The 25,311-nt window shown below is 44.6% G+C and overlaps 1 protein-coding gene across 1 annotated transcript in view; it reads left to right on the top strand.

Annotated features, from left to right (window-relative positions):
• Positions 1–25,311, top strand: part of C10H10orf90 (chromosome 10 C10orf90 homolog) — a 922,956-nt gene that overhangs the window by 749,988 nt on the left and 147,657 nt on the right. The window contains exon 10 of the mRNA XM_068255335.1: positions 15,013–15,219. Coding sequence (XP_068111436.1) covers positions 15,013–15,219 — 207 coding nt within the window. The remainder of the gene's footprint in view (positions 1–15,012; positions 15,220–25,311) is intronic.

The following is a 25,311-nucleotide window of genomic DNA, read 5'->3' as shown; positions in this document are numbered from 1 at the left end:
AAGGTATTCAGAGAGGGGCATGGTGAGTCCGTGGCAGATTTCATTTTTTTTTGTCGCAAGTTAGAAGAAATGGAAACTTTTTTTTTTTTTTTTTGTCACAAAGTGTCATTTTCCGCTTACTTGTGACAAAAAATAATATCTTCTATGAACTCACTATGCCTCTCAGTGAATACTTTGGGATGTCTTCTTTCCAAAATGGGGTCATTTGGGGGGTATTTATACTATCCTGGAATTCTAGCCCCTCATGAAACATGACAGGGGGTCAGAAAAGTCATAGATGCTTGAAAATGGGAAAATTCACTTTTGGCACCATAGTTTGTAAACGCTATAACTTTTACCCAAACCAATAAATATACGCTGAATGGGTTTTTTTTTATCAAAAACATGTTTGTCCACATTTTTCGCGCTGCATGTATACAGAAATTTTACTTTATTTGAAAACTGTCAGCACAGAAAGTTAAAAAAATCATTTTTTTGCCAAAATTCATGTCTTTTTTGCTGAATATAATAAAAAGTAAAAATCGCAGGAGCAATCAAATCGCACCAAAAGAAAGCTTTATTAGTGACAAGAAAAGGAGCCAAAATTCATTTAGGTGGTAGGTTGTATGAGCGAGCAATAAACCGTGAAAGCTGCAGTGGTCTGAATGGAAAAAAAGTGGCCGGTCCTTAAGGGGTAGAAAGCCCTAGGTCCTCAAGTGGTTATAGGGCATTCCTCAAGCCAAATACTTTTTTGTTTTTGTTTTAATACTTGAATTCCCTATAAACTAAACAAGCCACGCCCACATGTTTTCAGAGAGCCAAGGCACTTTCAGACAGTAGCAAGGGATCATGGGAGTTCAGTCTGGGCAGGAGGAGGAGGAGGTATTACTAGCCAGATATTTCAGAGGCAGAGAGGGAGGAGGGAGGAGGATGGGGGATTAGGTTTTTTTGCTCAAGATGCAGATAAGCCTGCCTCTGTACAATGTTTACAAACAACATGGCTGCTGTCATTGTATCACAGGAAGAAATAATACTCTATTAAAGCTGTTTTCACCTAGATTTGCTGTGTAAACTATCTAAACTTTAGATAAGATATATAGACAAGTTACTTGTTATAGTTAGTTTTTCATCTCGGATCCGCTTTAATAATGACAGCCTTACAAAAAAATACAGAGCAGTTCTGCAGGATGACTTCTGTTCTTCTGTGTTTTCTAGCTCCAGAAAGCCTTTAGTGCTTCAGCCCCCAGACTCTGGTGTTTTCAGAAGTTCTGGAAACAGATGGAAACCAATAAATAATTTACACTTTCAAATCTGTTCAATAGTCCAGATTGCCTGGAGCACATTAACCTGAGGTCTTCCGGATCTCACTGATATTCACAACATAAGCAGTTTGGTTTTGAAAAAAAAAGAAAAGAAAAGATAGTAAAATAAAGGCAATCTCTTCCCCCCTCCCTTCCCCGGGTTGTGTATTCAAATCTTGCCTCTTGGAGAAAAGAGAATAATCTTTTCTGACCATATAAGTGGCAGTTAGATTAATTCCTTGATCAAAACCTTCCAATACGGAATTGTAGCAGCAGATGCGATTAGTGCTACAGAAAGCATCTAATCCATTTTTAAATTCCTTTATTGATTTTGCCGCTAATATATCGCTCAGAATGGGGTTCTGTCAAAAGCTTCTTCCAGTACTGATGAGTCTGGGGATTAAAAAAAATTAATTCACTTTAACTGCATATTCACTAGACATCTTTATTCTGAACTAAACAAGCCCCCTTTTTCCTGACCTGTCATTATTAAAGAGCCTTCCCATCCATTTTAAGTAATTAGTCGGCAGCCCATGAACGCTTGTCACATCACTTTTTTTTTGTCTTTAAACTTACTGTGCCTTGTCCAAAACTACAGGCTCATTTATAAATACACCGAACAGGTAATTCGCCAGAAAAATACAGTTTTATTCCAAATACCAACACATTTCAAAACACCAGATTCTTAAACGTGTCATTCAGCTTAAAGGATCTCCACTTTAAGGTTTTTAAAATTGAGAAACAAAAAAATGGAGATCATGGAGATCTGTTTTCAAGCTGCCAGTTCTTTTCAAGTTGACCCCTTAAATGTCTGTGGATAAAAATACATCTAACATCAAGACTGTACATCTAACTGTTTATTGTTGTAATTTTTACCCCGATGAAGCCCTTTTAAGGGCGAAACGTGTTCATGTTGGAATTGTGGATGTGTTGTGATATGTAGGCTAGGAGGGTTGGTAGGATTGTGTACTTAGTGTCATTAGGATCTCTGTGTGGATGCGTTGTGATATGTAGGCTAGGAGGGTTGGTAGGATTGTGTAGTTAGTGTCATTAGGATCTCTGTGTGGATGTGTTGTGATATGTAGGCTAGGAGGGTTGGTACGATTGTGTAGTTAGTGTCATTAGGATCTCTGTGTAGATGTGTTGTGATATTTAGGCTAGGAGGGTTGGTAGGATTGTGTAGTTAGTGTCATTAGGATCTCTGTGTGGATGTGTTGTGATATGTAGGCTAGGAGTGTTGGTAGGATTGTGTAGTTAGTGTCATTAGGATCTCTGTGTGGATACGTTGTGATATTTAGGCTAGGAGGGTTGGTAGGATTGTGTAGTTAGTGTCATTAGGATCTCTGTGTGGATGTGTTGTTATATGTAGGCTAGGAGGGTTGGTAGGATTGTGTAGTTAGTGCCATTAGGATCTCTGTGTGGATGCGTTGTGATATTTAGGCTAGGAGGGTTGGTAGGATTGTGTAGTTAGTGTCATTAGGATCTCTGTGTGGATGTGTTGTGATATTTAGGCTAGGAGGGTTGGTAGGATTGTGTAGTTAGTGTCATTACGATCTCTGTGTGGATGTGTTGTTATATGTAGGCTAGGAGGGTTGGTAGGATTGTGTAGTTAGTGTCATTAGGATCTCTGTGTGGATGTGTTGTGATATGTAGGCTAGGAGGGTTGGTAGGATTGTGTAGTTAGTGTCATTAGGATCTCTGTGTGGATGCGTTGTGATATGTAGGCTAGGAGGGTTGGTAGGATTGTGTAGTTAGTGTCATTAGGATCTTTGTGAGGATGTGTTGTGATATGTAGGCTAGGAGGGTTGGTAGGATTGTGTAGTTAGTGTCATTAGGATCTCTGTGTGGATGTGTTGTGATATGTAGGCTAGGAGGGTTGGTAGGATTGTGTAGTTAGTGTCATTAGGATCTCTGTGAGGATGTGTTGTGATATGTAGGCTAGGAGGGTTGGTACGATTGTGTAGTTAGTGTCATTAGGATCTCTGTGTGGATGTGTTGTGATATGTAGGCTAGGAGGGTTGGTAGGATTGTGTAGTTAGTGTCATTAGGATCTCTGTGTGGATGCGTTGTGATATGTAGGCTAGGAGTGTTGGTAGGATTGTGTAGTTAGTGTCATTAGGATCTCTGTGTGGATGCGTTGTGATATTTAGGCTAGGAGGGTTGGTAGGATTGTGTAGTTAGTGTCATTAGGATCTCTGTGTGGATGTGTTGTGATATGTAGGCTAGGAGTGTTGGTAGGATTGTGTAGTTAGTGTCATTAGGATCTCTGTGTGGATGCGTTGTGATATGTAGGCTAGGAGTGTTGGTAGGATTGTGTAGTTAGTGTCATTAGGATCTCTGTGTGGATGTGTTGTGATATTTAGGCTAGGAGTGTTGGTAGGATTGTGTAGTTAGTGTCATTAGGATCTCTGTGTGGATGTGTTGTGATATGTAGGCTAGGAGTGTTGGTACGATTGTGTAGTTAGTGTCATTAGGATCTCTGTGTGGATTTGTTGTGATATGTAGGCTAGGAGGGTTGGTAGGATTGTGTAGTTAGTGTCATTAGGATCTCTGTGTGGATGTGTTGTGATATGTAGGCTAGGAGTGTTGGTAGGATTGTGTACTTAGTGTCATTAGGATCTCTGTGTGGATGCGTTGTGATATGTAGGCTAGGAGGGTTGGTAGGATTGTGTAGTTAGTGTCATTAGGATCTCTGTGTAGATGTGTTGTGATATGTAGGCTAGGAGGGTTGGTAGGATTGTGTAGTTAGAGTCATTAGGATCTCTGTGTGGATGTGTTGTGATATGTAGGCTAGGAGTGTTGGTTCGATTGTGTAGTTAGTGTCATTAGGATCTCTGTGTGGATGTGTTGTGATATGTAGGCTAGGAGTGTTGGTACGATTGTGTAGTTAGTGTCATTAGGATCTCTTTGTGGATGCGTTGTGATATGTAGGCTAGGAGGGTTGGTAGGATTGTGTAGTTAGTGTCATTAGGATCTCTGTGTGGATGTGTTGTGATATGTAGGCTAGGAGTGTTGGTACGATTGTGTAGTTAGTGTCATTAGGATCTCTGTGTGGATGTGTTGTGATATGTAGGCTAGGAGTGTTGGTAGGATTGTGTAGTTAGTGTCATTAGGATCTCTGTGTGGATGTGTTGTGATATGTAGGCTAGGAGGGTTGGTAGGATTGTGTAGTTAGTGTCATTAGGATCTCTGTGTGGATGCGTTGTGATATGTAGGCTAGGAGGGTTGGTAGGATTGTGTAGTTAGTGTCATTAGGATCTCTGTGTGGATGTGTTGTGATATGTAGGCTAGGAGGGTTGGTAGGATTGTGTAGTTAGTGTCATTAGGATCTCTGTGTGGATGTGTTGTGATATGTAGGCTAGGAGGGTTGGTAGGATTGTGTAGTTAGTGTCATTAGGATCTCTGTGTGGATGTGTTGTGATATGTAGGCTAGGAGGGTTGGTACGATTGTGTAGTTAGTGTCATTAGGATCTCTGGTCATGGAAAGCTCTACCAGGGCATCACTTCTTTTAGGAAGTATTTGCAATGGAGGCTACGGTAGTTTCCAAATCGGCTGCGGCTCCTGTTCTCATGCGTAACTGCAGCCTGAATTTCCAGTAGTGCCATGCATATTTTGAAAGGATATATCTGATTTTACACAATAATTGTAGTTGCATTTTATGTCAAAGAGATATCTATATCTGGAGAAAGTATAGCTGGGCATCTCCAGTCTAAAATTCCTGTTCATTTGAAAATCTTAAAAAGGCATACATACATTGCAGGCACCAGGTCCTCCTGATGAAGCACCCCTATACTGGGGTGCGAAACAGCTGTCGGCGCTTACGTGCATACCCTCTAGAAACTTTGTGCCTGAAATGTTTGTATGCCTTTTTAATATTTTCTAATAAACAAGAATTTTAGACTGGAGGTGCCCAGCTATACTTACTCTGCACTACAGAACTTTGGGACTTGGTCAAACTTTGAGGACTCCAGCATTGGTTTAAGCAGGGGTCTTGTGCATAGTTTTTCTTCCATCCTGAATACATATCTATATCTGGTGTCATATATATTTGGTGTCATTGTTGTAGCCGCATTTTCATAGTGTTTAGGGAGTAAAAATTAGGTCCCCCTAGGTAGCCGCAAACATTTGCATGATATAGCCGTGATAACATAATTGGTGCCCTTATGTAGCCGTAATAAAATTACCCTTCCCATCCCTTTATAGCTGCAAAATGTGGCAAATAACATTGAAGTCTATAGCAGTGCTCTTTTTACCAGATATCCTTCAGTAGCGATCAGTGATATGAGTTTTTCAGATGCCATCCCAGGAAACCCAAAGATCCAAATGGTGAATGGGGACAGTGGGGGAACGAGGAGGCGGAGAAAGGACCGGGAGGGGAACATGGGACCCAGAGCCTTCCCTTTACATAGTTGAGTCCTTTTTTTCTGGTCGCTTTTGGGTTGCTTTAACCCATTTGCAATAGAGTTATCTCATTTGAGGTAAGTGCACTGCTTTTGACCTCAGTCGGCAGAACTCCTTGTGCTGTAAATTCTTGGAATGCTTTGATCTCTCTTTACTAGCAGAAAATATAGAAACTGAGAGCCCTCTGTTAGTGTCTCACACTGCCCCCTAGGCATCTATCTAATAAAGGCACCTAGAAATTTGGGCGCTCAGTAATGCTGATAGTAAAATATTGGTATTCAATACCGATATTTTCCTAGTAAAGTGTAAAATATCGGTATTGAATACCAACATTTTACTATGGCCAAACTTAACCACCCTACTCTTCCACCCAATGTCTAACCTCCCCCCCCCCCCACGCTCACACTACCTGCCTAACACCTAAACCTAAACCCCCCCCCATACACACTACTTCTTTGATGCCTAAACCTAACCCCCCGCACACACTACCTGCCTAATGCCTAACCCCCCCCCCCCCCCAGTGCACACTACCTACCTAACGCCTAACCCTAGCCCCCCTCCACCCGCAGAAACTGCTTGCCTAAACCCCCCACACACTAGTTACCTAAGGGCCCGTTTCCACTAGCTGTGGTGCAATGTGACGATCGCATCCATGGCAAAAAAAAAATGCTAATTCTCGGGCGCCGCCATAAGCGTCTAAAATATCCGCATGTAAACGCCCATGGTGCCCGATATATATAGCTATTTACCAGGCGCCTAAAATTCTCCTGCGGCAGCCATTTACCGATATTTTGCATTGGCGCCTATGACGGCTCCCAATTAGTCCACTCGCCGAATGCACCTAAATTTGCTGCTTCGGCCCCCTAGTGACAAGTGGCCATAAATACGCATTACAGCAGTACTAATTAGAAGCAGGGAAATATAACACATAAGAAATAAAATTAAAAAAGTGCTAAAACAAATTGGCCTGGAGCACTTGCGAGCCTTGAAATAAATTGGCTGCTAAAGGGTTAAACTGAAATGTTTTTCTGATGGCATTCTCCATTCACCCTTTTTCTTTATTAGCCGGTGATTAGCTGCCGGTCACTGCACTCGGCTTGTTATTACCGCTGTGCTTTCCTTACATTGCCTGCTTGTGCGTAAAGTGGAATATTTGGAGTGGCCCGCATCGTGTTATTGCAAAAAAAAAAAAAAAAAGGCAATAAGCAGAAGGATATACATTTTATTGACAAGCACAAATGTTCTCCTGACTGAGAGTAATGGAATAATGTGAAGAGCTCTACTTGAACCTGCCAAGAGATGAACATGAACAAGACTGACAGCTGCTCTCAGGATGCACCTGGCCGGGGCGAGCCGGCTGACGCTTCACCTTGTGAATGATGGATATGGACAACTCCTCCCGTCACAGGTGGAAAACCAAGTACACTAGAGAAAAGAGGCCTTAGAGGGGATCTAATTAACATGTATAAATACATCAGAGGGCAATATAAAAGCTTGGCGGATGAGCTTTTTGTCCCTAGGCCTTCTCAAAGGACTAGAGGACATGATCTGCGCATGGAGGAACAACGTTTTAGCCATTTATTTAGGAAAGGGTTCTTTACAGTAAGAGTGATTAAGATGTGGAATGCATTGCCACAGGAAGTAGTTATGGCAAACTCTATACCTGCATTTAAAGGGGGCTTAGATGCTTTCCTTGCGTTGAAAGACATCCATGGCTACAATTACTAGGTAATGCCTAATGATGTTGATCCAGGGATTTTATCTGATTGCCATCTGGAGTCGGGAAGGATTTTTTTCCCTTTTGGGGCTAATTGGACCATGCCTTGTAAGGGTTTTTCGCCTTCCTCTGGATCAACAGGGATATGTGAGCAAAGTGTTGTAGTTTGTCCTCTGGTTGAACACGATGGACGTATGTCTTTTTTGAACCCAAATAACTATGTAACTATGTAACCACTTGTTAGGGAGCACATGTGGCGTCGCCGTGTGTATTTCCATCAGGGCATGAAAGGGAATCCATTGCAATTTTTCCATACTTATTTTTTTACTATACATGATTTTGAAAGCTAGTTTCTGAGGCCCAGTTTACATCAGCGTTAAAAAGCGGACCGGTAAGTGGAAAGGAACGGATACTGTACAAACGGAACAGATGTGAATGGATCCAATGTTAACCTATGGAACCATTCACATGCATCCGTTCGTACGGATTAGTTTAGTACGTTCCGCTGAACAGAACTCAACTTTGCTGCACTCCCAAATTTTCCGGAAGGCTGAGCCCCGGGTACCGGAAATGGAAGCTAAAGCCCTGCATTGGGAGTAATGAGAAAACGGAATGTTTCTTCACACTAGTGAAGAAGCAAACCAGTCTAGGGCCAAAACCACCGGGGGTAGGTGTTAGGGTGGAGGTGGGGATGCTTCACTGGGGGTGGTGGTTTGAGGGGGATGGGCGGACACTCCACTGAGGGTGGGGGTCTGGGGGTATGTGGGTATGTGGGGACGCTTCACTGGGGGTCTTGGGGGATCTGGGGACTGGGGGAGCTAGACTCCTGAGCAGGCGGGTGAGGGAGGGAGGGAGAGAGAAGGGTTTCTTACCCAGGCTTCTGTCGCGTCATGTGATTACAACGCTTCCTGGTAGTCACGTGATGCAAGGGGAAGAGACGGAAGCCTGGGTAAGAGAACCTCCCTTCCTTTACCCGCCTGCTCAGGAGTCTAGCGCCCCCAGTCCCCACATCAGCAGACATGAGTGGTAACGGAGTGAAAACAGATCCGATCGACTGGTGATCAGATTTGTTTTCACGGATCTGTTTGCCAGTGTGAAACAAGCCATACAGATCCGGTGAAGCAGAGACAGCTTCTCTGATGCAAAAAAAATACCAAATAAAATACTCCGAAATCTGAAATGCGGAAAATCGGAAAAATGGAAATTCAGAATTTCTGCAGAATCGGAAATGGGCATTTCTGACCATCCCTAAATTCTACCTGATATCTTTCCCATATGTTTTAGTTGGGCACACTTGACAAAGTAAACTATAACCAGTTTCAATCTCCTTTGGCTGAAGTATAATTTTCAGACAGGAAAATGTTCCCTCCTCTTCCCTCCCCTTCCCTCCTCTTATAACACACTTGAGACAGATGAAGGCAAAGGAGTTAGATACTTACCTATAAAAAGGACCTTCTGGATCCTCCAAAAGCTTGCCATGTCCTCCTTGAGACCACTGACACTACCCCGGATCCTATTTTATTCGCAGTTGCGTCCCTATTCTATTCCTCCACGAGCATGACCGTATTGCAGCTGGTAAGTATGGCTGCACCTGGGAAGCAGCATGGACAAGGGGCTATCAGCTGAGAGCATAGGCGTGGCTGTATTAGGCAATATGATCGCGCTTGTACATAGTGTGTATACATGCTCATTGGATATGCTCAGAGGGTCTGCATGTGGCAGTGGGGGGAGGGGGGCTGTGACAAGGAGGACGTGGGAAGCCTCTGGAGAGGCTTAATAGGTAGCATAGGAAAGTTAAAGGGGGGAATTACTGGTTCCCAGAATCCCCCCTCAGACCATATCTGCTGTATATGCCTAGAGTGACCAGACGTCCCGGATTGCCCGGGACACGTCCCGGATTCGGGGTCCGCTGTCCCAGGCTTAATGAGGTCCCGGGAAACGTCCCGCTTTCAGCAGCGGGACGTCCCAGCCTCGGGACTCTGGCCACTCTCTCCTCAATGAACTGGCAGCGGCGTCTATAGACGCCGTGCCAGTTCATTGCCCGCAGCCCCGCTCCAGCCTCCTCTTCCGGTGTCTGTTTCCGACACCGGCAGGCGAGCAGGGCTACGGCAAGATGGCTGCCGGAGCCCTGTACTGGAGACCTATTTGTGTCACTAGTACAGGGCTTCGGGCGCCATCTTGCCGTAGCCCTGTCAGCGCGGGAGAGAAGAGCAGGAGGAGGAAGACGGTCCCGGGACGGAGCAGCGCGCCAGAGGCCGGACACTTCTGCCAGGTGAGTAAATGCTTTCTTTTCCAGGTGAAATGTTTGCCCGCATTGTTTCTTTTCCAGGTGAAATGTTTGCCCGCATTGTTTCTTTTCCAGGTGAAATGTTTGCCCGCGTTGTTTCTTTTCCAGGTGAAATGTTTGCCCGCATTGTTTCTTTTCCAGGTGAAATGTTTGCCCGCATTGTTTCTTTTCTGGTGAAATGTTTGCCCGCATTGTTTCTTTTCCAGGTGAAATGTTTGCCCGCATTGTTTCTTTTCTGGTGAAATGTTTGCCCGCATTGTTTCTTTTCCAGGTGAAATGTTTGCCCGCATTGTTTCTTTTCTGGCGAAATGTTTGCCTGCAGTGCGTTTCTTTTCTGGCGAAATGTTTGCCCGCAGTGCGTTTCTTTTCTGGCGAAATGTTTGCCGCATTGCGTTTCTTTTCTGGTGAAATGTTTGGCCGCAGTGCGTTTCTTTTCTGGTGAAATGTTTGCCCGCAGTGCGTTTCTTTTCTGGCAAAATGTTTGCCCGCATTGCGTTTCTTTTCTGGCGAAATGTTTGCCCGCAGTGCGTTTCTTTTCTGGCGAAATGTTTGCCCGCATTGCGTTTCTTTTCTGGTGAAATGTTTGGCCGCAGTGCGTTTCTTTTCTGGTGAAATGTGTGCCCGCAGTGCGTTTCTTTTCTGGTGAAATGTTTGGCCGCAGTGCGTTTCTTTTCTGGTGAAATGTTTGCCCGCAGTGCGTTTATTTTGTACTGACATGTTGCCCGCATTGCGTTTATTTTGTACTGACATGTTGCCCGCATTGCATTTATTTTATACTGACATGTTGCCTATTGCGTTTATTTTCTGGTGTCCGGGGTAACTGTTACTGCATTTATTATTTAATGGTCATAGATGGCTATGTTTGCTGCTTTGTGGTTACGGTATACTATTAGCATCACACAGTTTCTGCACACCCATGATACAAAGTCTCGTTTGTCCACATCATGGCGTAAACACTGCTTTCTTATGCCTCGCTGTTACATCATTACGTTAGCTCCGCCCATACAATGTCATGGCCACGCCCATTTTTTCGGCGCGGCGCGCCCCCTCCCCCAGTCTTCGCCGCTGCGTGCTCCTCACTCCTTCCCACTTTTCGCCGTGGCGCGCTGCGCGCGCCGCCCCCCCCCCCCCGTCCCAGGTTGGACCCACAAAAATATGGTCACTCTATATATGCCGTATCTGGGGAATGGCACAAGTGGAGACACCAGAATGTCTGCAGGCATCCTGCAGCTCATGGTACCTTGCTGCTGCCTGCACTATGTGCTGCCCCACCCCCTTTCCCAGATACAGTTGACTTTGGATGTAGCAGCAGCGTGTGTACAGAGCATGGGGCAGCTCTGAAAAACAGAGCACAGAGCCAGGTATGAGCACAGCCCTGTGCCCCTGCTGTGCTAATAAACAAGGAAGTCAGGACCTTGCAGAATGCTTTACTTTCCCCTTCATTACATAGGTTGGCTGTCCTGATTATTATCCGTATTCGCTGGCTCCTGCAAGGGAGTAGGTCACTGGGCAAGGGGCAGTGAGGAGAGTGCAGGGGGGGCGGCGCTATGCATATGACCCCGTTGTCGCACTTTGCCACAGGGTCATATGCTTTGGTGCATTGCGGTGCGATGTGATAAGGCATCAGACCGCAAATTCACACCACAAGTGTAAAACTGGCCTTAAAGGACCTTTGTCGCGAAGATCTTAAAATTTAAAATACATGTAAACATATAAAAATAAGAAGAACGTGTCTTGCAGAGTAAAATGAGCCATAAATAACTTTTCACCTAAGTTGCTGTCACTTACAGTAAGTAGTAGAAATCTGACATTACAGAAAGAATTTGGACTAGCCCATCTTCTCATAGGGGGTTCTCGGGGTTTTCTTTATTTTTAAAAGCACTAAGTGAATGGCAGTTGCTCTGTCCAACTGCCAAAAAAGTGTGCAGCGAGCAGGGAGGCTGGCCAGTATCATTGTATAAATCTTTTTCAGGGAGCGTCTTTATAAAGACTAAAGGCCATGCTGAGAATCCCCCAAGAAGAGATGGACTAACCCAAAACTTGTCGCTTCTGTCAGATTTCTACTACCTACTGTAAGTGACTGCAACATAGGAGAAATGTAATATATGGCTCATTTTACTCTGGAAGAAATGCACTTCTTATTTGTATGTTTTAAATTTTAAGATTTTCGCGACAGTTCCTCTTTAAGGTCTAACTTACACAGTTAGAATAAATATGACCACCACTAACATACCGGGGATTAGGTGTGTTTGTCAGAATGAAATATTAGAGTATTTTCTAGACCACCGCGTTGGTACAGTTTCCGAGAATTCCTCCACCATCCATGTTTATTAATCACAGCCATGGTGAGATCTGTCCTGTGAGCTCCGCGCTGTTAAATGGCCTAATCTCAGCAAGTGGCAATTCATCTACATAGTCCCTCTGCAAGGTAGGATAGTAATGGCTGCCGACACGAGAGTTATTCCACCGGGGGTGATGTACTGGGTTCTTCCCCTGACCACAAATCTCCAACCAGTTGATAACATGGGTATTTGTGGGAAAATTAGAGAGATAAATCTAGTGAGAGTAGGGCCAGAGCTGTCTGATTAGTTCCAGACTAGCAGAGTGTAAATTCCACTTTTGTTGTGGGAATAAAAAACCCTTTCAGTTCAGTTTAACTCATTGCAGACCTCATGGCTCTGTCCCTTTAAGGACCAGAGCCTTTTTTAAAATTTGACAATTCCTGATCACTGTGATTGGCTCAGGGTGACCAGGAGCCAATAAAAACAACCAGAGCTGGGCTGAGGCAGAGGCAAGAGAGGCTCCAGCCTCAGGGCGCTGTGTAGGTGGGGCACACACAATGCCAGGCCGAGGCAGAGGCGAGAGAGGCTCCAGCCTCAGGGCGCAGTGTAGAAGGGGGCACACAACTCACTCAGCTATCATTCCCCTATTGTGTTTGAAGCAGAGAGAAATAAGAAAAGGGGATACATGGCAGTGACAGCAAGCCAGATAACTAGAGATTGAGGTGTTGGGGTCCCTAGGGTGCCTCTCAGTGTAATAGCAATCAGTGTGTGATGGCTGGACTGGGAGGGATGGAGGGGCGCACTGTGGTGTCTCAGCCTTGGCTGCTGGAGGACCTTGTCCCGGCTCTGAAAACAACTGATATACGGAACTCAACTGTCTTTAGGCAGGGACTTGCTGATGCAACCCATGCATGGCAGTGGGCAGCGTTAAAACTATGCTGCATCAGGCAGCCACAGGTACCGTGTCGTTTTAACTGCACACGGTTAATAAAGGGTAACGATTAAAGCTTGAAGGATACCTGAGCTGAAAGCAAGTATAAAAACAGGGGGAACAGACATGTATGGGAAGCAGCCCTCATGCCCACTGCTCCCCCCGTCCTCCTCTGTCCTCCTCCCTTCTCACCTAAATGCCCCCCTGGCAGCATTCTCAGTCAGAGGACCTGATCTGGATGCTTGTTCAGGGCCTACTCTATGGCTATATGGAATTGGTGAAAAATTGAATATTTTAATTGTATGGTGTGTGGCTACCTTCACACTGTACCACATACAACTAGGGTCTGTTATGGACACTGAGTCTAGAACGGTGGGATCTGTTTACACTGGGACATTCATGCTTGCTTCAATTTTATTTGGACAAAAAGCCTGCCTGATTTTGTGACGCTGTCTAGTTTTTGACTGGTATGTTGTATGTAGGGATAGCCGGAAATGTAGATTTTCGATTCTGCGGAAATTCTAATTCCCGTCAACGCCGATTAATGATTCTGCGTATTTCCAAATTCTTTTTTTAATCATTTTTTGCATTCTCTAATTGGCCAAATACTTCTGAGTTCTGTGAATGGGATAAAATGACCGAGTTGTGATAATGCAGTATCTCTGCAGAAGTCTGATTAGCGAGTTCAGAGGAGTGTTTAGTTTTGGTCATCTTTTTGCATTTTCTGATTGGCCAAATACTTCCAGGTTGACTCTACATAGCTCTAACTGGCAAAGCACAACAACACCTCTACTTTTTGAGAAAACTAAGGAGTGCTAACCTCCCACAGAAGCTGCTGGTTAATTTCTACAGATGCACTATAGAAAGCGTTCTGACCAATTGCATGACTGCCTGGTACAACAGCTGCACCAAGGCTACTAGAGAAGCCCTGCAGCGAGTTGTTAAAACAGCAGAAGCCATTATTGGCACTGAACTACCATCACTGGAACTCTTGTATAAGACTCGCAGCATGAGAAGGGCCAAAAACATTATCAAGGACAACACTCACCCTGGAAATGCCTTGTTTGAGCTCCTTCCATCAGGTAAACGTTTTAGATCAATCCGCACACACAGAGCAGGGACAAGGTCCTCCAGCACCCAAGGCTGAGACACCAAAGTGCGCCCCTCCATCCCTCCCACCCCAGCTGTCACACACTGATTGCTATTAGACTAAGAGGTGCCACAGGGCCCACAACCTCCCCAACACCTTAATATCTAGTTCTCTGGCCTGCAGTTACTGCCATGTATCCCCTTTTCTTATTTCTTTCTGCTTCATACACAAATAGGAATGACAGCTGAATGAATTGTGCACCCCCTCCTACACTGCGCCCTGAGGCTGGAGCCTCTCCAGCCTATGCCTCGGCCCGGCCCTGCGCACACACACAAACAGACTGAAAGACAGCTTTTTCCCATCCGCCATAAACTTGATGAACTCTGAATCCTCTCTGAAATAATTAACACTGTGTACAAATTGTTTAAATATCTGTAATATCTGGCATACTTGTATAATGTCTTCTCTTCCTTGTTACTATCACTATGTTCCCTATATGCACCGTGGGGTTGTCATGAAAAGTAATTTCCTTGTGTTACACAATGACAATAAAGTGAATTGAATTGAAATGATTGGTCCAGTGCTCCAGAGTTCTGTTATTGGGCTAAAATTACTGAGTTGTGGTAATGTGGTATTTCTGCAGAAATCCGATTTTGTTTTCCGATCAGAAATGTCAAATTCCGATCGGAAATGCGAAATATAATTTCCGCGGAACCCGAATGAGCTACATAGTTGTATGTATGTACTCAGTGACAGAGTGTTTTCTGTATACAAAGCCCTACTGACATCGCCGATGCCTGTGGCCGTGCAGCACAGAGTTGCTATTTTAATCCACATCAACTGACTTCATCAAAAAAAGGGCACAGCTTATCTTCTGTAAAGTCTAACCATGTAAACAATACCCAACACTGCGTTCTTTTAGTGCGATATCATCACAGACAGACTCCTATTCCTCCCCATGTAAAAGCACTTATACTTGTATCGTCCCTCTAAGACTAACCATAAAATTTTATATCTTGCCAGCCTTTGGTTCATCGCAGACACACAAGGAGGATCCTCCTCGGCCCGTTTGTGAGATTTATACGGGGAAAGACCTTCCGCCGCCGGGCGACACTCACCTCCGACCGGAGAGGCCGACAGTAACAAAATTTAACTACATATTTGGGAAGCAAATTGCTAACCTTGAAAAGGCTAAACAGAACTTCCGCAAGGACAGGATTGCGTCCAGAGGTAAGTGGATGACATTCTGAGATCCAAGAGCCAACGGTTACACAATGTGACTTATGTTCTTCAAAGCTGAATAATAACATCGCCGACAACGCACAGAGAGTCCCTGCAGCAACTTGATATCTGTCAGTTTGCTCTGCAGACGATTGTTCTGTGTGATTTGCCAAAAACAAAATGATAGCTGGCAGAGGAAGACTCCCACACATTACAAAATACCTGCTGTTCCATCTTGGCATCAGATAACCTTTGTTATCAGGTTCCAAAATACTTAAAGAGGATCTGTAACATGAAAAGATCCCCTGGGGGGTACTCACCTCGGGTGGGGGAAGCCTCCGGATCCTAATGAGGCTTCCCACGCCGTCCTCCATCCGTCAGGGGTCTCGCTGCAGCCCTCCGTGGAGTCCGGGCAGCGGTGACGTCAATATTTACCTTCCTGGCTCCTGCGCAGGCGCTCTGACGGCTGTCGGCTCCGAACTATACGGAAATACCCGATCGCCGTCGGGTCCGCTCTACTGCGCAGGCGCAAGTTTCCTGCGCCTGCGCAGTAGAGCGGACCCGAATGAGATCGGGTATTTCCGTGTAGTTCGGAATGGAAAGCCGCCACAGCGCCCCCGCTGGAGCCAGCAAAGGTAAATATTGAAATGACAGTCGGCACAGTCGCCGGCTGTTCGGAGGGCTGCGGCGAGACCCCCGTGGGACAGAGGACGGCGTGGGAAGCCTCATTAGGATCCGGAGGCTTCCCCCACCCGAGGTGAGTACCCCCCAGGGGATCTTTTGAATGTTACAGAGTCTCTTTAAAGTGGGATACAACTCTAAAATTACAAATGATAAATTCCCAAAGTACAGTTTATCTGCTCTGAAAGCTGCCTTTGCATTTTACTGCATAGCTGCTGTATTTATATATTATAATGTATCCAGTGATCACTTCTCTGCTCTCTCTGGTTCTACAATGTATGCAGTTCAGTATCAGCATGCTGCTGGCTGGATACTAATTGTAGCAAACAGAGGTGTTGCTAGAGACCAGGGTGCCCCATAGCAAAGTTTTGATTGGGCCTCTTTATTTACATCTCGGGTATCCTTTCACACATTAGTCCACCCTCCCAGATTTATTATTTTTAGGTGAAGTAAATAAAGGAATATGCCATTTCACAATTTTCCTGTTTGATGCACCTGTTCCACATAAATCCCCTTTGGAAAAGTCAGTCAAGTGATCCAAAGATCCTGCCAGTTAGCATTAGAGATATTGCAAACATCACATTTTCCGTTCGCGAATATTGAATGCGAACTTCCACAAATGTTCGCGAACAGGCAAACCCGGCAAACCTCCATAGGCTTCCATGGGCAGGCAAATTTTAAAAACTACAAAAAAGATGGCCAAAAAGATGGAAAAGTTTTTTTAAGGGGTCTAACACCTGGACTGTGACATGCCAGAGTGGGATCCATGCCAAAAGTCCCACCAAACATTACGCAAAGTCGGGTTTTAATCCCTAAAGGGCAGAAATCACATTACATTCAGAACACAGTTATGGGTGCACCAGGGGCATAACTAGAAGTCCCTGGGCCCCCCTGCAAGAATTTGAGTGGGCGCCCCCCCCCCCCCACCCTGGGGCCCGCTTATGGATGTTTTGGGGGGCAGGAGGGGTTGCAGCATGAGTGGAGAGCTTTGCACATCAATTGGAGGGGGGACAGTCCCCCCCATGCTTCACCTCGGGCTCTCCCCTCTGCGCTCCCCTCCTGCATATATCTAAGTGTCAGCAGCGGCAGCAGCTATAATCACCTCCATTCACCACCGGAGGTCTACGATCAGCAAGGGCTTCACATTACTTCCTGTTTCAACAGGAAGTAATGTGAAGCCCTTGCAGATCGGCAAACTCCGTGGTGAATGGAGGTAATTATAACTGCAGCTACCGCCGCTGCTGAGACATAGATGCAGGAGGGGAGAGCCCGAAATAAAGGAATGGAGGGGGACTGTCCCCCCTCCCGTTGATGTGCAAAGCTCTCAACTCATCCTTCAACCCCTCCTGCACCCCCAAAACGGCCATGAGCGACCCCCCCCCCCCCCCCCCGCGGGGGCAGGGGCAGGGGCTGCTTCCCCTATTGTTACGCCAGTGAGGTGCACACAGCTGTGCATAGCTAGACACTGTGGAGTGTCACACACAGAGAAATGGGATAGTACTATCAGAATTCAGTGAAATAATAATGCACTGGAGTGGTGCTTTGCCTGCAACTTAATGAGGCAACAGCAGTAGTGTGCACACAGCTCTGGGTGTGCTAGCCCTCAAAAGGACTATTTGGGATGCTTTCACAGCAAGTGAGGAACAAGAACACAGGCCAAGCTAATGCTTTCCCTACCTACCTGCAGCAAGTCTGACCCTGCTCTCAGCAGCCAGCAGAGAATTGATCCAATATGGCCACCGCAACTGCTTTTTGATAGGGGGTGGGGTCCAGAAGGGGGTGCTAGCTGATTAGCTGCCATGTGTCTGCTGTCTGTGAGGTAAGGGGTCAAAGTTTAGCTCAATGATGATGTATAGTGGGTGGGTCGACCGCACCATATGTTCGCTGGCCGCCGCGAACAGCGGAAATTCGCCGGAAACTGTCCGTTCACGAACCGTTCGGGCCATCTCTATTTAGCATGGAGCTGGCAGCAGAAAGGGTGTCGCCAGCTTGAGAGCTGCTCCCCCCTTTAGCACCTTTAGCACCTCCCACTGTTGCAATTAGCACTCTGTGGTCCAAACTGCAGCTCAACAACATTTTACTCTGATAAGACATGTAGCATCAGGGCTGGCCACAAAGAGTTGATCTTGCAGAGGAAGGGGTTGGTGGGTTTTGGTGACTAAAGGGAAGCTAAACTGAACATAAAAAAAAGTTTAATTTATCTGGGGCCTCTACCAGCCCCCTGCAGCTACTGCGGGGGACCGGAGGATCATTCCGTGACGTGGTAGAACCCCCAGATAAGTTAAACCTTTTTTTATGTTCAGTTTAAGTTCCCTTTAAGGCTGTATTCTAGGCAGCTGCCCGGCTGCTTCTTCAATATTACTCTCTTGTAAGCTTTGTTGAGTCCCAATACTGCCTGCGCTTCCAGCTGCCACCACACTTTGGCCATGTGGGGCCAGGATGCTGCCAAAAGCGACGACTCCGTTCAGTATGTTGGAATTTTAATGAAGCAACCAGGATCCTTGACAAGTTGCGTTGCCTGGAAGGCAGATTTATACCTACTTTCATTTTATTCACTGTGTACAGGTTTGCTTCAAAGTGTTCCTGGCCAAAAATGGAGCAAAACCATCTATGCCTTAAAGGAATGCTGTAAGGGGGGTGCATACCGCCCAACTTTTTGAGATGAGAAAGAGGGACACTTAAGCCACGCCCCTGCCACACCCCTGATCATGCCCCCATCACACTCCTAGTCACGCGTACCATAAAGATTTCATTAAAAAAATATGTTGTTTAATAATTCAAACCACACTGCTGCTTTCTATCCTGGTTCATTTCCCTTCATATTAACATTTTAAAATTAGTAATATATCAATTTAATGGATGGGAATAAAGGTTAGAGTCAATCAAACACATTTTTTAGTAGAGAAATAGATATACATTTACATGGAAAGAGGGACAAAGTCCTGAAAGAGGGACAGGGCTCCCAAAGAGGGACTGTCCCTCCAAAAGAGGCACAGTTGGGGGCTATGGGGGTGGGGGGGAAACAGTTGAACTTACCTGGGGTTTCTAATGGTCCCCCACAGACGTTCTTGGTCCATGCAGCCACTTACAGATGATCCAGTCCCCACCGCCGGTTCACTGCCGCAATTTGCGGCTTTAAAAGGAACCAGAGACAAAGGTTATACAGTTGTAGAAAGGTGCCAGAAGAATAAAAGGTAGAATAAAACGTTTAAAATGAAGTAGGTAGTAGTAGACTTACCCCTTCAATGCAGACACAAAAAGTTGCTGATTTTTGCAACAAAAATAGTTTATTTACATACTTCAGAATGGTGCAATGCGTTTCAAACATGCTCCCTTTGTATTGCCTCAGGAAGTGGGATATAACCGCGAAACGCGTTGCACCCTTCTGGAGTAAGTAAGTAAACTATTTTTGTTGTAAGAATCAGCAACTTTTTGTGTCTGCATTGAAGGGGTAAGTCCACTACTACCTACTTCATTTTAAACGTTTTCATCTACCTTTTATTCTTCTGGCGCCTCCATACAACTGTATAGCTACTGAGTCCACCCTTGGTGAAGGGGATTTGGCCTCTTTCTTCCGATCTACAGAGAGCAACTTCTTAATCCTGAGTGGGGACAGGTCTAATTCTCCCCACCTGCCCTTGCAGCGGTTGCCTGGATGCATACCTTCCAACTTTTTGAGATGAGAAAAAGGGACACTTAAGCCACGCCCATGCCACACCCCTGATCACGCCCCTACCACACCCATAGTCTCGCATACCATAAAGATTTCATAAGGAAAATATGTTGTTTTATAATTCAAACCACACTGGTCCTTTCTATCCTGGTTAATTTTCCTTCATACTAACATTTTAAAATTAGTAATATATCAATTTAAAGGATGGGAATAAAGTCAATCAAACACATTTTTAGTATAGAAATGTATATATATTTACATAGAAAGAGGGACAAAGTCTTGAAAGAGGGACAAATGAGGAGGAAAGAGAGACAGAGGGACAGGGCTCCCAAAAAGGGACTGTCCCTCTGAAAGAGGGACAGTTGGAGCTATGCTGGATGGTAACCCTGGTTTGTGAGTATTAAATTATACTTACATTTTCACACCCACATTTCCAGTACATACCACACTATACCGGGCTCTCATTGTCTCCCTTTTATATCCTTTCTACTTGCAGGGGGTTGTGCACTATAGCATCACTGCTATAGTAGCCCAGCTTCGGCGCTCAGTACTGAGCCCCATAATAACCTGCTTCAAGTAATAACCATGGAGCTATCTTGACATGGCAACAGTTTCTTGCTTGGCACACGACACGCAGCCATTTCACTTCTAGGGAAGTCGTTCCAGAAACTTGACATGTGATGGACACTTTTTTATTTGAGCTGTAAACTCGCCAAACAGAACAAACTGCAATTTGTTCTGCCGATGTCACAATAAACAACAGGAACAATTTGTGGCAGAAATAATTCTCTGGAATGAGTTATTGCGCACGTTAAATGCTGGGATGAAGTCAGATCACGGGTTGATCCCGAGAAATTAGGAACACGTTTGCTGCATATTAGAAAGTTCTGTTCTAGTGTTCCAAAGAGCTGACAAAAAAGCACTGCAGGCGTATAATAAAGAGAACCGCACAATGTGGATGTCATCAAGTCGTCCCTCTTTTCCCAAATCAAATCAGTAAAAAGATTCTAACCTGCCCGAAGCCATGCAGATGTTATCCATCGCTCGCTGTAACGTGCCGCTGGCTTTACCGAGCGAGGCTGTGGTCACCCTTGATTACCAAATGGGAGAGGTCAGCCATTACTTCCTGAACGTTGAAGGATAGCCACGCAACCTACTATCCTCCCACAATGCACTGCTCTTTGCCAAAGCACCTTTGGACAGGTCATAGCATGGTCACGTGCCAGTCTTTGCAGCCCTACACCGGAGCAAACGATTTTCCAATTTAGTAAAAGTGGACAACAAATAAAGATTGCATTTTGGATGGCCTATTTATAAATGATCAGGACTATACATTGGTATACCATAATTAACTTGAGAGATAGGGACCAGATGATGCTCCAGGAACACCAGAATCCAAGAAGAAAAAAAGTTAAAGACCAGGAGCCAATCAGTGGCGTAACTACAATTCATTGGGTCCCCCAACAAAACTTTAATGGGCACCCAACTTTTTCCCAAATTTCTGCCAAGGCTCTGGCCACCCCCAACTGTGCTGGCAGGCCGCCCCCAGCAGCTGTGGCTGGCAAGCTAGGGGGAGGGCCGTGACAAAGCAGTTGGAGATTTCCAGATTTTGGAGGCATAGCATTGCCAAGGTGGGGGGGGGGGGGGTTTCAGAACGTCACCTGTGTCCTTATTACGTCAGATCAGGGAAATAGTTAACCCTGAAACATCCCCCAATCCTGCACCATTAAAATAGACACTGGCATATCAGGCTCTGTCTTTTTATACAGAAGTACTAATGATGGTTCTTTAAGGTGGCCATACATGGTACAATTTTTCAATTAGATAATTTAGTTCGATTATTGCATTAGATCAAATATAAAGATTTTTCCAGCATGTCCGATCATTTTTCCAGAAAAAACGGGATAATCGTTCGAATTTCTTGATCGAAAAAAAAAATATTTTCAACTTTCATTCAATTCGATCATTTAGATCGAATAAACAGAAAAATCGAACGTTTTTATTGTCCCGTGTATGGCCACCATTAGAATCAGAATGTATTTATTTCGCCAAGCACGATTGGACCGTGCCCGGAATTGGATTTGGCACATTGATTGGCATAGAGATAGTAATAATACAACAGACAAGATGATACAGAGTAGTACAACAGAACACGAGCAATGCAACAGAACAGTGAAAAATACTTTTGTAAGAATCTGTTCGCTTCTTACTGTGGGCTAGCTGACTGTCTTTCCATCTTAATTTAACTTTCTTCTTTGCTTCACGTAGTCTAGATATTTTTCCTAAGACCAAGTCTAAGACCAAATCTAGGTCAGTTTATAGGGCTGACTTATGATTGCAATGCAACGCCAAGATCTGCAATGCTATTCATATTTTTGATTTGCTGATCTAACAAAGAATGCTGCACCGTGCATTTCTGACTGAAGCCAATACATTTCCTTAACTGCTTGTAGGTCTATGGTCTACATCGATATCTGTAAACAGCCGTGAGAATGTCAAGCTACTAAGTGCAGTTCTAATGGTGCCCATACACAATATAATTAAAATGTTAGATTTTTCTGCTTCTTCGATCTAAATGATCGAATCGAATGAAAATTGAAAATATATATTTTTTTCTATCAAGAAATTCGAACGATTATCCTGTTTTTTCGAGAAAAATCAGATCGGACATGCTGGAAAAATCTTTATATTCGATCTAACGGAATAATCGAACTAAATTATCTAATTAAAAAAAAAAATGAAACATTGTACCACGTATAGTTAGCTTTAGACTGCTGGTGCCGAACGGTGGCTACCAAGGGCTACCACTAAATCACGTTCTTTCAGTTACCTGTGTCCTGATTATGTTAGATCAGGTAAGTATTTAACCCTGAAACTCCCCAATGTTCCACAGAGACTGGCATGACAGGCTCTGTCTTTTTATACAGCAGGTACTCTTTAAATGGTACAAAGTAAAGAGGGAAGTTGAGTTAAGGTTTACTTTAAGTTATTCAAAATCATTATTAGCACTAAGCACTTACTAAGACAGAAAACATGAGGCAGGCTAATTGTCAGTCCTAGCATTAAGAATGAGAATCAGTGTAATACGCTCGTCTTAATTATATTCTGCTAAGTAAATTAATAAACGGTAAATCCAATTTCCGTAGCGCGGCTCACAGGTCTGTAACACATTTATCAAAATCTAAATCCATCAATCCTTCTTCAGAGATCCTTTATAATTAGGACTTGCAGGTGCTTAAATGTATTACAGATGGGAGATCTCTCTGGTGCGCCCAAATGGATAGCGATAGGATCAGATATACAATGAGAAGAAAGTCCAAAACCTGTGTGTACAGTGTACAGAGCAGAAAATGATCTCTTTGGCTGAGAGCATGTAACTAATAAACCATCTGTGCTGTGCTATACGGTACACACACACACACATATATATATATATATATATATATATATATATATATATATATATATATATGTGTGTGTGTGGTATACTGTACATACCGTATATACTCACATATAAGGCGACCCGTGTATAATCCGAGGTACCCAATTTTCACTCAGAAACCAGAAAAAAGTGATTGACTCACGTATAAGCCCCCTCTCCAATATAGCCCCCTCCCCATAGCCAGATGTTCCCCAAAATCATACAGCTGTGTCTTAAGAAGCCACTACTAGTGGATTATTCCTTTGTGGCAATCATATCTATAATACCATCTAATGGCCCACTAGATGGCATCATAGATATGATTGCCACAAAGGAAGAATCCCCAATCATTGCACCGCTGACACGTTGCTTGCATGCTCCGCTCCACAAGCCAGGGGACACAGGTAGTCTTGAGCAGCACACTCTGCGCACCATGCTGCAGGGAATGGAGGGCACGGAAACAGCAGGGAGACTGATGGCAAGAGCAGGATCACTAGTGCCAGATCCTTACGCTCCTCTGCTATTAGAAAAAAACCTTCTCCACTATCTGTTTTGCTCTACTGACTCACATATAAGCCGAGGGGGTAACTATATATAGTGATTATTGTACTCTACTAATTACAATTGTGTAAGATTTCACATATGTAACTACGTAAATTTTTGTGCCATCAGTTAATAATAGCAAAGCCACCACTTATGCTATTGTCACCAAAATTGCTACATACCATATAAACTCGAGTATAAGCCGGCACACCAACGTGAAAAACGTGAAAAAAAAACAGAAACAAATTGATAGACCTGAGTATAAGCTGAGGGTAGAAGAGCTGTTTCCAGGCAGCAACCCCTCAAAGCTAAGCAGTTTCTATGGACATATCCAGGAAAACAACCACCAGACCAGGAAGCCATGTAAAGGCATAGGCGCAGATCCCTTAGACACCTATGCTATTTTACCAAGCACAGCAACATTCCTCCAGCACAGATCAGGTACAGTTATACACCACCCTCCCCGCCACCATATTGGTAGCCCCCAAGCAGGTACTCACTGCCCAACTTGATGGCGCTGAAGCCAGAAGGCATATGCATATGTACAATGTCCCCCACGCAGCACATGAGGGAGCTGTGTGCCCCCCCACCAGCGGTATTCCGGATGAAGTCCTTAGTACAACTGTATTTCCTTGGGCATACAGGAATACAGAGAGTCCTCGGGCATTACATAGAGTCCCTGCACAGTTTGCCAAAAATGTGTGTCATCTGCCAGCATCACACTTGCCCCTCCCCCTTCTTTTCAGAGCGTCTTTCATGTTTGGAGTATGCCTATTTGTAATAGTATCAACAACAAGCACAGCACGGGAACAGAATGATATACCAGACTGTTCTAAAGCTTACAACATGCCCTACTATATGCATCAATTTAAAAGTGTGTCCCCAACCCTCCCCTTTCCCCAACCCTGTGAGGGTTGGGGAAAGGGGAGAGAGATGGAACTATTAGATCGATAACCTCATTAGAAATGCTTTTTCTGCTTCCTGGGCTCTCTCTCCTTCCCTTGTCACTTTGCTTTCTTCTCTTTTTTTTTTTTCCTCTCTTCACCCCCCCCCCCCTTTTTTTTTACATGGCTACTCTTTCCTGTCTGAGAGAAACTAAATTCCTGAAGTAGTATTATCAATTTATATAATCAAAAGAGCGGAGAAAAATAAAAAACGAAAGGAACATAGGTTTCACCGCAAACTATGATGATCACTAGAGATGTCGCGAACCTCCGATTTTCGGTTCGCGAACCCCGTTTGCGAACCTTCGCGGAAGGTTCGGTTCGCGGAAAAGTTCGCGAACCGCAATAGACTTCAATGGGCATGCGAACTTTGAAAAATAGAAAAATTTATGCTGGCCACAAAAGTGATGGAAAAGATGTTTCAAGGGGTCTAACACCTGGAGGGGGGCATGGCGGAGTGGGATACATGCCCAAAGTCCTGGTGAAAAATCTGGATGTGATGCAAAGCAGTGTTTTAAGGGCAGAAATGACATTGAATGCTAAATTGCAGGCCTAAAGTGCTTACAAACATCTTGCATGTGTATGCATCAATCGGGGAGCGTAATTAGAGCTCTGTTTCACACTGACGCACCAAACTCACTGTGTAACGCACCGCAAACAGCTGTTTGCGTAGTGACGGCCATGCTGGACTGGTGCGCACCGTGGCCAGAGTGTAGGCTGTGGCGGTTTTCAAGCCCATATGGTCGTCGGGCTGTGGTAGCTCAATGATAGAACAAAAGTGACTGTCCAGCTGATAAAATTTGGTCTGTCCACAATGAAGCAACAACCTTATTATCTTC

This window comes from Hyperolius riggenbachi, chromosome 10 (assembly GCF_040937935.1).
Source record: "Hyperolius riggenbachi isolate aHypRig1 chromosome 10, aHypRig1.pri, whole genome shotgun sequence".
NCBI lineage: Eukaryota > Metazoa > Chordata > Amphibia > Anura > Hyperoliidae > Hyperolius > Hyperolius riggenbachi.
Note: the sequence above shows the minus strand (reverse complement) of the source record. Positions and strands in the feature narration are given on the sequence as shown.